Raw genomic sequence first — 13,756 nt, forward strand, 5'->3', positions numbered from 1 at the left:
ATTATACACATTATCTCCCACATCATCGGTTGCTGTGATTTGGCTACAAATACAGACAGTCAAGCAAGTAGAAGTGGCACAGAACATACAATTTTATATATATATTTTTTTTTTTATGCTTCAGCTAATTAGTTAACAAAAATACTTCTAAATTAAGGCTAAATCTTGAAAGCATAGCAGTTGTTACAAAACTTAATTCCTTTTTTTAAAGATCCATCATATTAGTTTAAAAACTTTAGGCTTTTTAAAGTCAGGCAGTTTTATTTAGGTAAGTTTGAGTAAAAAGTAGATACTTTTTCATAAACAGCGTAACAGCATGAAGCTAAATAGACAAAAGTGCATACGTACAAATGCTCTAATTACTGATTCAAAGAAGCTTTTTAATAGGCATTTACTTAATTTCTTCTTTTTTGCTACACACGTAAATCAGATTATCTGTGGCATCTGGCTTGATTATACCCCTCAGTTAAACACAGACGTTCTTCATCCAAAGAATTCCTTCTCATGCGTGAAGCACGGGTGCACCAGTGTGGTACAACCCATGCAGATGTCACATCTCAGGGGACCGTGGTTTCAATGAAGTTAATGTTAAATACTGGGAAGACACTGGAAACTACAAGAAAAAGAATGAAAGTAGATAAAAAAGGGTTCAGTTTAGCCTCAGAGGCAGCTTAAGCTCTGTTCACCCACTTACCATAGGCAAAAGCAGGCAGTCTGACATTAATTTTTCACTCTTTTATCTATCATTCAGTTCCAGACAACACTATTAAGAGCTGATATTTATCCAAACTTATTCTGGAGTAGAAATCTTGAGAGCATAACTTTCTCTGGTATTTCTTCTCTTTAGTGGTTCTGGTCTGAATGGATGTGGAGGGTTTTTTTTTTTTTTCTTGTAGCCTTTCCTAAAATTAAAAAAAAATAAGCAAAAATGTGAAAGCTTTAGAGAAATATAGTAAAAATCACAACTCACCTTCTCTGCACCCATAAAACTTGTACTGTTGGGTAATTGAAGCTTCTCAGATAGTCATATGGCTGAATCCCCAAATCAAATCAGTTGCTTGATTTGGGACTGAACCTTTTCTCATTAGTTGCTGTTCCAGAAAATAAATGGCATGAGACCACTTCAGGAGAGATTGCTTCAAAGAAGAAAAACTAAGTTGTCTTCTAATTTGTTATTGTAGGTTGAGATTTATTTGGGTGGTTTTATGATACATTCAAGTCTTTATGGGAGTTGGATTTTTACTATAAAAGATAATTTTTGTATACTTATGTAGTTGTGAAATTTAGTTCTATAATACTAAAGCTTTGAAAAAGTTTATTTGTTGTTTTGGTTTAGTTTTTGGAAAAACAACAACAACAACCAAACAATTATTTAGAGGCTTGGGAAACAAACTGGGGGCTTTTAGTTACTGTTTCCTTTCTTCTGATTGCCACTTGGAAAATATGATACTGGGGAATTTCATATTTCCTAGTAAAAGTTGTGTGTGAATTTTGAACTTCCTTGCTTTGTAATTAAAGAAGGAAGACTGAATTCTTTTAAATGGACTGATAACTGTAAATCTAACTAAATAAACTTGTGTACAGTGGCATAGAGCAGTGAGAGTAGCAGATTTCAGCCTCAGTGACTCTAAGCATCTGGGTTAAATGCAGTGAAATTTGTAATGCAGATGTGTTATATCTATACAGCAAATGCACTAAAAGCTTGGTGTGCTGCTTCAGTTGTCAGGTGTGTTTTTACTGTGCTGGATACATTGCTCTTTTTGAGCAGGTGTGCATAAATGGCCATAGAAATACCTGATTTAATATATGCTTAGATTAGCAGTGTAAATGATTAGGGCCAAAACATTGCCATGTTTTTAATCATTTAGATTACTTTAAAGTTAACAATTCACTTAAATGAAATATGTTAAAATATATTTACAACTTTTGAAATTTACTTATGTAAATGTATTTAAAGATATGAAAGTAGAAGGATATTTTTAGGTATTTGCTAGAATCTGCTAGTTAATAGCTTATTTTTCAGTATTAAAGTTTGAAAAGTTGACATACAGTAAAAGTATTTTTATAGCCAAGATACTTTTTTTTTTTCCTTTGAATGACCCTAGATCTTGCCAAGAAATACATTTGGAACTGATTTGTTTACAGAACTGCCAGGAATTTAATAAATCAGGAAAATCCATATTGGAGCTCCCATTGGGTTGAAAGTGATGTGTTGTAAGAAAAATTTTAACAATGCAAAAAGAAGGGTCGTGGGACTGCAAGTTCTGTCTACTGCACTCCTGTTCTGCTGAGCTTAACTAGTTCGTGGGAATGCATCTGGAACAAAATGAGCTTTCTCTTAGTGTTTTGGTGCTTCTTATCCATGAAAGTGACTTCTTGTATCTGGCAGGATTGAAAAGTGAGTTTGCAGGATCTTTGTTTGGAAATGTAAAATGACCTCATTTAGCTAGATAGTTGGGAAAAAAAAAACCAACATGACTTGTTTTTCTCCTTTGAGCTAGCAACAAGAATTTGAGATTTATTTAAAAAATAATTCTATCTATAAGGCACTCTTAAATTATTTGCTTATTATAGTATGGCATGGTGCAGTGGTTAAAATTACCAACCTATTTCAAGTCTGTTACAGTGGCAGTTTGTTAATCCCAGCTCTCGAAGAGCATATCATCGCTGGGATGTCTGAAAATCTGTGTGACTGTAGTGTGCTGCTTGCTATATAAACTTGTCTTCAGATACTATAGATAGGATCTTAGTAACAAGGAATATTTGGAAATACTGCAGAAGAAAGGGGTTTTTTTTCTTAGCTTTGGTGAACATACAGCCAGTCAGATTGTTTAAATGACTGACTCCTGGAATATTCACTGCTCTGAAGTGTTCTGAAATGTGTTTGCTTGGCTGAAGTACTTAGACATTTAGTATGTATCAACTAAGTACAGAGTAGGGCAATATTTTTAACCTTAATATGGAACAAAGTAATGATACAACCTCATTTAAGGAGGGGGACACACAAAAAACCCAGCCACAAACCCTTTTTTACTTTTTTTTTTTTTTAAGGTCTTGAGGTTTTTTATCACATCCAAAATGGGTTTGTTCATTTACCTACCCATTTTGGGAAGCAAAATGAAAATTGTTATTCAAAGAACACTACAAGATAAGCACGTCTTTTGCTTTTGAAGCACACATACAGGGACTGAGATGCTTAAACAGTTGTCACTCTGCAAGTTTTCATGTGAAGGGTTGGGAGTCAAGGGAGGTGAAGTGTAGTCATTAGCCAGTCAACACTGAATGTTAGCTGGAATCTCAGGATTGCTGTTATGTGAGTCAGGGGTTTTCTTGTTGGGGGAAATGAAATCTACAGTAAAAACTGGGAAAAAAAAAAAAACCACTTGAGTAATTTGAAAATAAAAAGAACTTCCATGCAAATATATATTGGAAGGAAGGATGTGGGCATGGGATTAATGTGAGAGATTGGGGATGTTGGGAGCCGAGTCATTTATGACTAAACACATTGAGGAGGAGTTTGCAGAGCTCTGAGCCCTGTTCTCATACAACCAAGGGACAGGTACAAATCTGACTAGGAGAAGCAGAGAGGTTCAAGGAATAGGAAGATGAGTGAATGCAAGGGTTGCATTTGCTCTGAATTGAACAGAGCATATGTTCTGTGTGCATGTGACTGAATGCATGCACCAAGCAATGCCCTGTTTTAATGCCTTTGGTTTTTTGTATCTTCTGAAGGAACATAACCTAAAAATAGCCTTTCACTTGAAGTGAAAGCTTGGGATCTGCAGAATCACAGGGCACTGGCTGTCCATACTCCGCGAAGTTTCTTACTTGGCTTATGTACATGAATTATGGGCTTTACAAATTACATACAGAATATTTTAATCAAATACATAGTAAATCAATGAATTATGCCATTCTGCAGGTCACACAGAATCACAGAATGTTAGGGATTGGAAGGGACCTCGAAAGATCATCTAGTCCAAGTTAGGACATTACTTGAAGTTGTGACAGGTAATGGTGGATAAAGATGATTCTATTTCTTTTGAAAGCAAAAAAACCAAAACAATAAAACATCTGTGAAATGGAGAAAGATCCCCCAAAATAATAGTTTTCTGCCTCCTGGCCTTCTCATTCACAAATCTTCAAGTAGGCAATCTTATTAGCATAGTCTTAGCCTGAGAAGTGACTGTGCAAAAGTGTCCTATCCAGTGATTTTATTTTGAGGAGAAGCATGATTTTATTTCAGGTTTTCTATTTCTTTAGTCCTGTAAGATTAGCAATGCTACCATAATTAATAAGGGAAGCAGAAATGTCTTAGTAACACCACCATAGTTTGCCTCTCAGTTTTAATCTGTTGTGTTTGTACAACGCTTGTGTAGACTAAACAATTAACAGAGTGAGCTTAATGTGACATTCAGAACCTCTGCTGAAGACACTTGGGAACAAAACACACAGCTCTGTTATCAAGCTGAATTTTCAGTCAGAACAAGTTTACAGACTGAGCAGCTTGATCCACAGAATGTTTAAATAGAATCAAAACATAGATCTGAAAATAATACTCTTCAGAGTCTGACTTAAAATTATTTGCTCCATAGAGATGGGGCTAAAATGGCATTGAATGTCTTGCTCTATGGTTGGTTTTTATTCAATATAATTTGGAGATTTGTCATTGCTTTGGTTCAAAAAACAAAGTTGGCAGGTTTTTTACAACCAGTTGAGCTGACTGTAAGGAAATGTGTGCAATCTGCTACACTGGAGGAAGAGATTACATCCTCTCCCTGGAGAAGCGAGATGCAGTTCTGGCCTAAAACACAGTAGTTTAAGCTGCTGTGTCTGTGACCTCTGCAGTTTTCCCATATCTTCCGGAAAAGTAGTGTTCAGATGATGTAATATGTCATTAATCAAAGAGGGTAGGTCTTCACCAAATACTTAATTTGGTACTACCAAAGCAGTGTTTTAAGTGACAGAGAGAGCCATTTAGTCCATACAACTATATCTTAATTCCACCTCATTCTTGAGAGTTTTATGGTCACCAAGGTTGCCCTAGGGCCTTCCCATGGGCTGCTAAGAATAATGTTCTTTGCTTTGGGTTGGGGGGGGCTGTGCATGTACGTGTGTAGGGAGAAGATGTACACACTATGCATGTATGAAATAATTTCCCTTTTTCCTCTAAATAGTAAACAGATTGAAAAAAGAATGAGATCATAAAACCTGTTTCCTTGTACAATGAGTCACTTAGCAGAGAACCGGGGTGTTTATCTAAAACTCAGTCTTTATTTGAAAAAAAATAGGTAACTTTCAGTGCACAGAGGTGTTAAGATACTTAAAACTATTTTTGAGTGTCTCTTCTATATCATAAAAGCTTTTGAAAGAAAGTAATGTGATCAGATGAAAGTGAATTATGTACATTTCATCATGCATATGCACCAGGTGTGATTAACCTCTTCTATAATTATATTAATATAATAGCCATCTTAATCTAAATAGCTGAAAATTATTTGGCATTCCATTGTTAACCACATTGGAGAAGGGATTATTCCGTTAATAATATAATAATGCTTAATAATCTTATATTGGTTGCAGTTCTGGTGGTTTTGCTTAGATGTTTAGTATTGTCCAAGGTAGATACCCAGTGCCTGATTCAAAGTGATTTTTAAAATTTTATTTGTTAGTAGCATGTATTTCTTCTTATAGTACATGATGATAAAAATGTGTCTATTATCAAAATTCTCTGCTGTTATTTAGGAAGAAATTCTTGACTGTGAGGGTGGTGAGACACTGGCCCAGGTTGCCCAGAGAAGTTGAGTCTGCCCCTCCCTGGAAGTGTTGAAGGCCAGGTTGGGTGAGGCTGTGAGCAACCTGGTCTAGTGGAAGGTGTCCCTGCTGATGGCAGGGAGGTTGGAACTGGATCATCTTTAAGGTCCCTTCCAACCCGGACCATTGTATGATTATTAATTTACATTCACTGTGTACACATGAAATATATTATTTTGGGTGTTCGCTATTCAGAAATGTCTGTCTTTTATTTTTTTATTTTAACATTGAGTTAAGCAAAACTAGATCAGAAATAATAACAACTTTCTTCTCTTTTAATAGGTTTTAGAAAAATAAGTCTGGACGATCTACGAAAGGCTTATATTGTGAAAGATGTGCAACAATATATTCTGCATCGTTTAGATCAGGAAGAAGCACTGAGACAACACCTCACAAAAGAAACTGCAGAAATGCTGAATCAGCTTCACATCAAAAGCAGCGGTTGCTTTTTATATCTGGAACGTGTCCTAGATGGAGTTGTGGAGAATTTTATTATGTTACGAGAGATCCGTGATATTCCGGGAACGTTAAACGGCCTATACCTTTGGCTCTGTCAGAGACTTTTTGTGAGAAAACAATTTGCAAAGGTCCAGCCTATTCTCAATGTAATTCTTGCAGCCTGTAGGCCGTTAACCACAACGGAATTGTATCATGCAGTGTGGACCAAAAATACGACGCTGACTGTAGAAGACTTTCAACGCAAATTGGATGTCCTGTCAAAAGTCCTTATGGATGGACTTGGAAATACAAAAATCTTGTTCCATTACAGTTTTGCAGAATGGTTGCTAGATGTAAAGCACTGTACACAGAAATACTTGTGTAACGCAGCAGAGGGGCACAGAATGCTGGCGATGAGTTACACTTGCCGGGCAAAGGATTTGACACCATTAGAAGCTCAGGAGTTTGCATTGCATCTAATTAATTCAAATTTACAGTTAGAGACTTCAGAGCTGGCTTTATGGATGATATGGAACGGCACGCCCGTCAAAGACTCCCTGTCAACCTTAATTCCTAAAGAACAAGAAGTATTACAGCTACTGGTAAAAGCTGGTGCTCACGTCAACAGTGAAGATGACCGCACGTCTTGCATTGTTCGGCAGGCTCTGGAGAGAGAAGATTCCATTCGCACCTTGTTAGACAACGGAGCCTCAGTAAACCAGTGCGATTCCAACGGGAGAACACTCTTGGCCAATGCAGCCTACAGCGGCAATCTCGATGTTGTGAACCTCCTAGTGTCCAGGGGAGCAGATTTAGAGATAGAAGATACCCGTGGGCAAACAGCACTTACCTTAGCTGCTCGGCAGGGACATACCAAGGTCGTCAATTGCTTGATCGGATGTGGGGCTAATGTTAATCACACTGATCACGATGGCTGGACAGCACTGAGATCTGCAGCTTGGGGTGGGCACACAGAGGTGGTTTCTGCACTTCTTTATGCTGGAGTCAAGGTGGACTGTGCAGATGCTGACAGTCGAACGGCGCTAAGAGCAGCAGCTTGGGGAGGGCACGAAGATATTGTGCTGAATCTGCTTCAACACGGTGCTGAAGTTAATAAAGCTGATAACGAGGGCAGAACAGCTTTGATTGCGGCCGCATACATGGGGCATAAAGAGATTGTGGAGCACCTGCTGGACCACGGTGCAGAAGTAAACCATGAGGATGTGGATGGAAGGACTGCGCTGTCTGTCGCTGCGCTTTGCGTACCAGCCAGTAAGGGACATGCCTCCGTGGTTAGTCTTCTAATTGACCGTGGTGCTGAAGTTGACCATTGCGATAAAGATGGCATGACTCCGCTGCTGGTAGCTGCTTATGAAGGACACGTAGATGTTGTTGATCTCCTTCTAGAAGGAGGAGCTGACGTTGATCACACAGACAACAATGGTCGTACGCCACTTCTGGCAGCAGCCTCCATGGGCCACGCTTCAGTTGTAAATACTCTTTTATTTTGGGGTGCAGCTGTTGATAGCATTGATAGTGAAGGGAGAACAGTTCTGAGCATAGCCTCTGCGCAAGGCAATGTTGAAGTAGTACGGACTCTGCTGGACAGGGGGCTAGATGAAAATCATAGAGATGATGCAGGCTGGACACCTTTGCATATGGCAGCTTTTGAAGGTCACAGGTTGATCTGTGAAGCTCTTATAGAACAAGGTGCTAGAACAAATGAAATCGATAACGATGGACGTATACCTTTCGTACTAGCTGCACAAGAAGGTCACTATGATTGTGTGCAGATATTACTGGAAAACAAATCCAACATTGATCAGAGAGGCTATGATGGGAGAAATGCTCTCCGGGTTGCTGCTTTAGAAGGTCACAGAGATATAGTTGAGTTACTGCTCAGCCATGGAGCAGATGTAAACTACAAAGATGCTGATGGCCGGCCAACACTTTATATCTTAGCGTTAGAAAACCAGCTTACGATGGCTGAGTATTTTTTAGAAAATGGTGCAAACGTAGAAGCGAGTGATGCTGAAGGAAGAACAGCACTCCATGTTTCCTGCTGGCAGGGCCATTTGGAGATGGTACAGGTGCTGATAACATACCATGCTGATGTGAATGCTGCAGATAATGAGAAGAGATCTGCTTTGCAGTCTGCTGCATGGCAAGGTCACGTGAAGGTAGTGCAGCTTCTCATTGAGCATGGAGCTCTAGTTGACCATACGTGTAATCAAGGTGCTACTGGACTCTGCATTGCAGCTCAAGAAGGGCACATTGACGTTGTCCAGATATTACTGGAGCACGGTGCTGATCCAAATCATGCTGACCAGTTTGGGCGCACCGCTATGCGTGTTGCAGCTAAAAATGGACACTCTCAGATTATTAAATTACTGGAAAAATACGGTGCATCTACCCTGAATGGTTGCACTCCATCTCCAGTCCACACAATGGAGCAAAAACCCTTACAGTCAGTCTCCTCTAAAATGCAGTCGTTAACAATGAAGTCCAATAGTTCTGGGAGTACTGGTGGAGATATGCAGCCTAGTATGCGTGGCTTATCTAATGGGCCTGCTCATGCCTTCAGTTCTCCTTCAGAGTCGCCTGATTCTACAGTTGACCGTCAGAAGTCATCTTTATCAAATAATTCCCTAAAAAGTTCCAAAAATTCTTCTCTCCGCACCACGTCGTCAACTGCCACTGCTCAGACGGTGCCCATCGATAGTTTCCACAGCCTGTCATTCACAGAGCAAATACAGCAGCATTCCCTGCCACGCAGCAGAAGTAGGCAGTCTATCGTTTCTCCTTCTTCCACAACTCATTCCCTAAGTCAAAACCATAATTCACCAAGTAGCGAGTTTGAATGGAGCCAAGTAAAACCTAGTTTGAAATCAACGAAAGCTAACAAAGGGGGGAAAACGGACAACTCCAGCAAATCTGGGTCAGCTGGCAAAAAAATAAAACAAAGTAGTTCTTCCCAACCAAAAGTGTTAGAGTATGAAATGACTCAGTTTGATAAACGAGTACCTCTTGCCAAATCTGGGACGAGCGTGCCACTTAAATCAATGCCGGCAGAGCCACAGTGCAAAATTTTGGTCCCACCAGCTCAGCAAGAAGTTGGTCGATCTCAGCAACAGTTCCTCATTCACCAACAGAGTGGAGAACAGAAGAAGAGAAATGGAATTATGACAAATCCAAATTACCATCTTCAGAGCAATCAGGTTTTTCTCAGTAGGGTTTCTGTCCCACGAACAGTGCAGGATAGAGGGCATCAGGAAGTACTGGAAGGCTATCCTCCCGCGGAGACGGAACTCAGCCTTAAGCAAGCCTTAAAACTTCAGATTGAAGGGAGCGACCCAAGTTTCAACTACAAGAAGGAAACACCATTATAAAAGGTAACCTGTCTAGTCACAAAGGAAACAACTGCCTGTATTTCATCACGTGCATTTTAAATAAGCTAAAATTACATTTCGTTGCCATTTATCATCATAATGAAAACCATGAATGTTAAAATCTTAACCTGGCAAGTATTTGTTGTTTAAAAGCATCAACCATAGAGGAATAGGATTGCTGTCAGATTTTCTGTTGAGTTCTGATTGCTCAAATCGTACCCCACTGTCTTTGATATGCAGCTGAATAAAACAGCAAGTTTCACGTAGCATTGATTTGGAATTTTCTTTTCAAACATAAAGACAGGTGGGAATTTTAATGTCTGATATTTTCAGTTACGCTGATTATTTAATTATTTGCAAAAATGCTTTTCAGGAAGCTTCTGAAGATTCTTGTCAGTTACAAGCAAGAACTTGGCTTTCAATTTTAAATGTGAAATCTCTGCAGCATAATGATCTACCAATTAAAAAGTCAAAATGCTACACTAAAGCTTTATTTTTCTATTCCTGTTTACTGCGAAGGTAACCCTCCTATAAAAGAGATGGCATTCCTTGGAGCAAGATTAGGGTCTGTGTTATGGTACCAGTTTTCTGACCATTCTGTAGTTCTTAATCATTGGAATTCATTTAGATCTCTCACTTTCTCTCCCATGCTGAATTTTAAGCTGAAAAAGAAATTTTATGTAGCATTTTCAGCCCTGAATTGTCAGTGAGTCAGCTAAAATAGAACTATTTTTCTCCCTCTTCCTGATGAGGTTTTTCTTTTTTAGGTTACCGGGAATGTGTTAATAATTAATATATTTTCTATTTGAGTTTCAAAGAAGCAACATCTTGATGAAATATTATATGCACATCTCTTATTGCTTTTTTGCTTATTTCTGAAAACATTGTTTGTGTAAATACTGCATTTTGGCCAGATCAGACTCCTTAGAACAAGAATATTCTTTCTGGCTGTCTCTGCTGCAAGTCATGGAAGACTGCAGGTTCCCAGGACAATAGCAGGTGGTGCAGAATCCACAAATGGGAGGTTTTCAACTGTCAAAACCACCTAGACAGGGTTTTTCCTGAAATGTCCTGGAAATTGATTTCACTTTAATTAATGCATCTCTCTAGATGTAGCTGAGGTCTCTGGTGCGTGGCAGAGTGTTATAGAATATCGTTCAGGACTCCAGGTTGGCATTTTGGTTAAATTAAAATATTTGAAACAAAAGCTATATAGAAGAGGCTGTACATTTGTAAAATGCAAATATTAACAACGGGTCAAGTGAGCTGTGAGGCAGGGAGAAGTGAAGAGGCAGGACAACAGGAGCAGGCAGAGAGAGGAATAACCACGTGAGAGAGAATGTGCCTTATATCTTCATAAAAGCCAAAAGGACTTTAGATTCCCACAGTTCTAGATCATGTCCAAACAGGATTTAAATTTGTTTGCAACTTTTTTTTCTGCTTCCATAAAACATGTTAAAACATATAATTAAGAGCTGTGTTTCCTAACTCTTCTGTACCTGCACCTAATGCTCAGTAGTTGCTTTCATGTTACACTTTATTGTCAATAAATTGTATGGTTCTGATGTAGGATGTATTGATTTGACCTGACCTGTCATCAAAAGACTCGTTTTGATTCATTTTTCTGTCTTTGTTGATTTGAAAATATAATCAAAAGCATGTAAAAAATTGGAACGTTCCCCATACAATTTGGAAACTTGAATTGGGCTTTGCTTTATCTGGAACTAATAGTGCTTTACTGAAAATTGAGGGATATTCTCCATGAAGTACTTGTTTATGCAAGTGGCTGAGCAGATGAGGTGATGGATAACAAAAGGTTCGTTCCTTTTGCTTTTTCTCTAAGAGTTTTTCAGAGTTTCATTTTAAATATGGAAGTTTAAACCAATTTTGTGTGGATTATGAATTGCTTGGCGCAGGCTATAATTTACCTCCTCTTTCACCAAGTCTTGAGCACAAAACCAGTAATTTCCCTGCCCAGTGAATAAATTAGTCACCTGTGGAGAATCCCAGCAGAAATACTCTACCAGAGCACCTGAGGAACAGCTTTCCTTCCCCGACTGCAGTTTCAGAGCTCTGTTGGGGAAGCTCTCCTGCTGTGAGGACCTTGTAGCTGCTTTGGATGGTAGAGAGCCCAGGGAATCAATCATGGGATTTGAGTTAGGCAGGAAATACTTTTCATCATCGTTGTGCTGTTGTGCGCTTTTAACTTTAATTAGAAATGCTACAGCTTTCTTTCTGACAACACTGTTCATATTACAGAGTATTTTAAAACTTAAAATGTCTCTTATTTTTGTACTTTTAGGCCAATTCCGTGATACTTTGAACAGAAGCGCTTCTGCTCCGAATGATTTGTCAGCTGGCTGGGATGAAAGCATACAATGCTTGTTTGGTCCACCTAGAAATTCAAGAATGTGATTACTACAGTACAGTTACCTTAATTACTGTAACGTGCCTACGTTTTCAGGCTGCCTTCTCAGTATAACCCTCTGTGCTTCAAAAATTTATTTTGTGTACTTTGTATTTAATACACAGAATGAGCACTTTTTTTTAATTGCAGAAAAATATATGTTGTATTTCCCTGACAACAGCTGAAAATGGTAAGAACAAGGAATTCTGGTTTCCTATTCCAGAACACTTGGTAGAGGTGCATGTGCCACAGTGAACTGTGTATGAAAAGGCAGTGTTTTTTGTATTTATTTTCCTGTGGCTAAAGAAAATAAGCAAACAGTGTGTCACCTTTGCATTGTTGTAATGTATGGTCAGTTCCCCCTGTACTTCAAAAAAGTTCTCTCCAGAAATACAAGTCTTGTAACAGTATTTTATAAATACTGTACTTGCGTGTTCTCTCTGTGTAATAGTTGTTCAGTGGTTGCAAATAAGTTGGGACTCCAGCCATCTGCAGTACCTTTGGGATTTTTAAGAAGCAAAATCCACTCTCTGGTACTACAGCACCAAATCTGGATGGCAGACTGTGACCACTGAAAGCAATAGGCAAATCTGGGCTTGGATACTTGATTTTAAATAACCTCTGTTATTGTTATGGTAATGAGGTAACTGAATCTGGAGGTATTTTAGGTGCTAAAGTAAAAAGTCTTATCCTGCTTTCATGTATTTCTTTATATGTTAGAAACAGCTCTTTCTTTTTTCCAAGGTAAAAGACTGTATTGAGAAGGTCAGGAAAATGCACCATGGAAAATACAGACGCTTTGTTAATGAAGCCGAGAGAATACACAGTTGAGAGTACAGTGGAAAAGCAAATGGTTAGTAATACCATTGTCTGGGGAGTACAGAGATTACTGAGTTAGCCCTGTCCTGAGACAATAACTAATTTAAAGCACAAACCTGTATGAATGTGATTACTGCTTCAGATGGATGAGGTAGAGCCAGTGTGAGTATCTCTGTACCTGGAGCGTGGGTAATGGGCAGTCTGGATAGTCCATCTACAGATAATGGAAAGCTGGTTCCTCACTCTTACAGCAGGATTCTGCTTATATAAAAGAGAGCAAAATCGAGGCCATTGTTGTGAAAGTGAACGATAGGAATTTTTCCTTTGAATGTGCACATATTACTTACACGGTTCTGTGAGTGATAAAATGAAACAAGTGGGTTCTTTTCTCCTACAAATGCAAGCTATATCCTGCTATTCACCATTACACAGCCTCGCTCTTTAGAAAATAAGCCTATTTTTGTATGTGAGTATTTCTTCTAAAGGCTTGGGTTTCATCTTTTTCATACTCTAATTCTGATCATTCCACAAATAAGATGATAGAAAGCTGAGGTTATTTTTCATAGAGGATTAATTAGATGTATGGCTATCCTTAAACTTCGATAAATGGCCCCTTCATGTATATGTAGTGCATATTCTGAGGCACTAAAGGGCTCCGTGTGCTGTTATTATGATTAACAATCATCAGAACATTTTTTTTTTTTTAATATCTTGCACCTCCATTCTTATTTGCTTGTTACTAAATGTAAAAAGAATCTTTTATAGTCAGGCATTCAGCATATAGTAAAATTAGATGTTCAAAGTTGACACACGGCAATATCGATTGTTCTGAATGTTTCATGTATTGAATTTCTTGTCCCCGTGGGACAATTATAAAATAAACATAACA

General features: G+C 38.5%; 1 protein-coding gene across 1 annotated transcript in view; it reads left to right on the plus strand.

The window, feature by feature from the left end:
* The window catches only part of ANKRD50 (ankyrin repeat domain 50), a 37,898-nt gene extending 25,432 nt beyond the window's left edge, over nt 1-12,466 (plus strand). Inside the window, exons 3-4 of the mRNA XM_010165890.2 lie at nt 6,097-9,644; nt 11,944-12,466. Of these exons, the coding sequence (XP_010164192.1) occupies nt 6,097-9,641 (3,545 nt within the window). The 3' untranslated portion in view covers nt 9,642-9,644; nt 11,944-12,466. The remainder of the gene's footprint in view (nt 1-6,096; nt 9,645-11,943) is intronic.
* The last annotated feature ends 1,290 nt before the right edge of the window (nt 12,467-13,756 follow it).

The sequence above is a fragment of the Antrostomus carolinensis genome, unplaced genomic scaffold (assembly GCF_000700745.2).
Source record: "Antrostomus carolinensis isolate BGI_N321 unplaced genomic scaffold, ASM70074v2 scaffold13974, whole genome shotgun sequence".
Classification (NCBI taxonomy): Eukaryota; Metazoa; Chordata; class Aves; order Caprimulgiformes; family Caprimulgidae; genus Antrostomus; species Antrostomus carolinensis.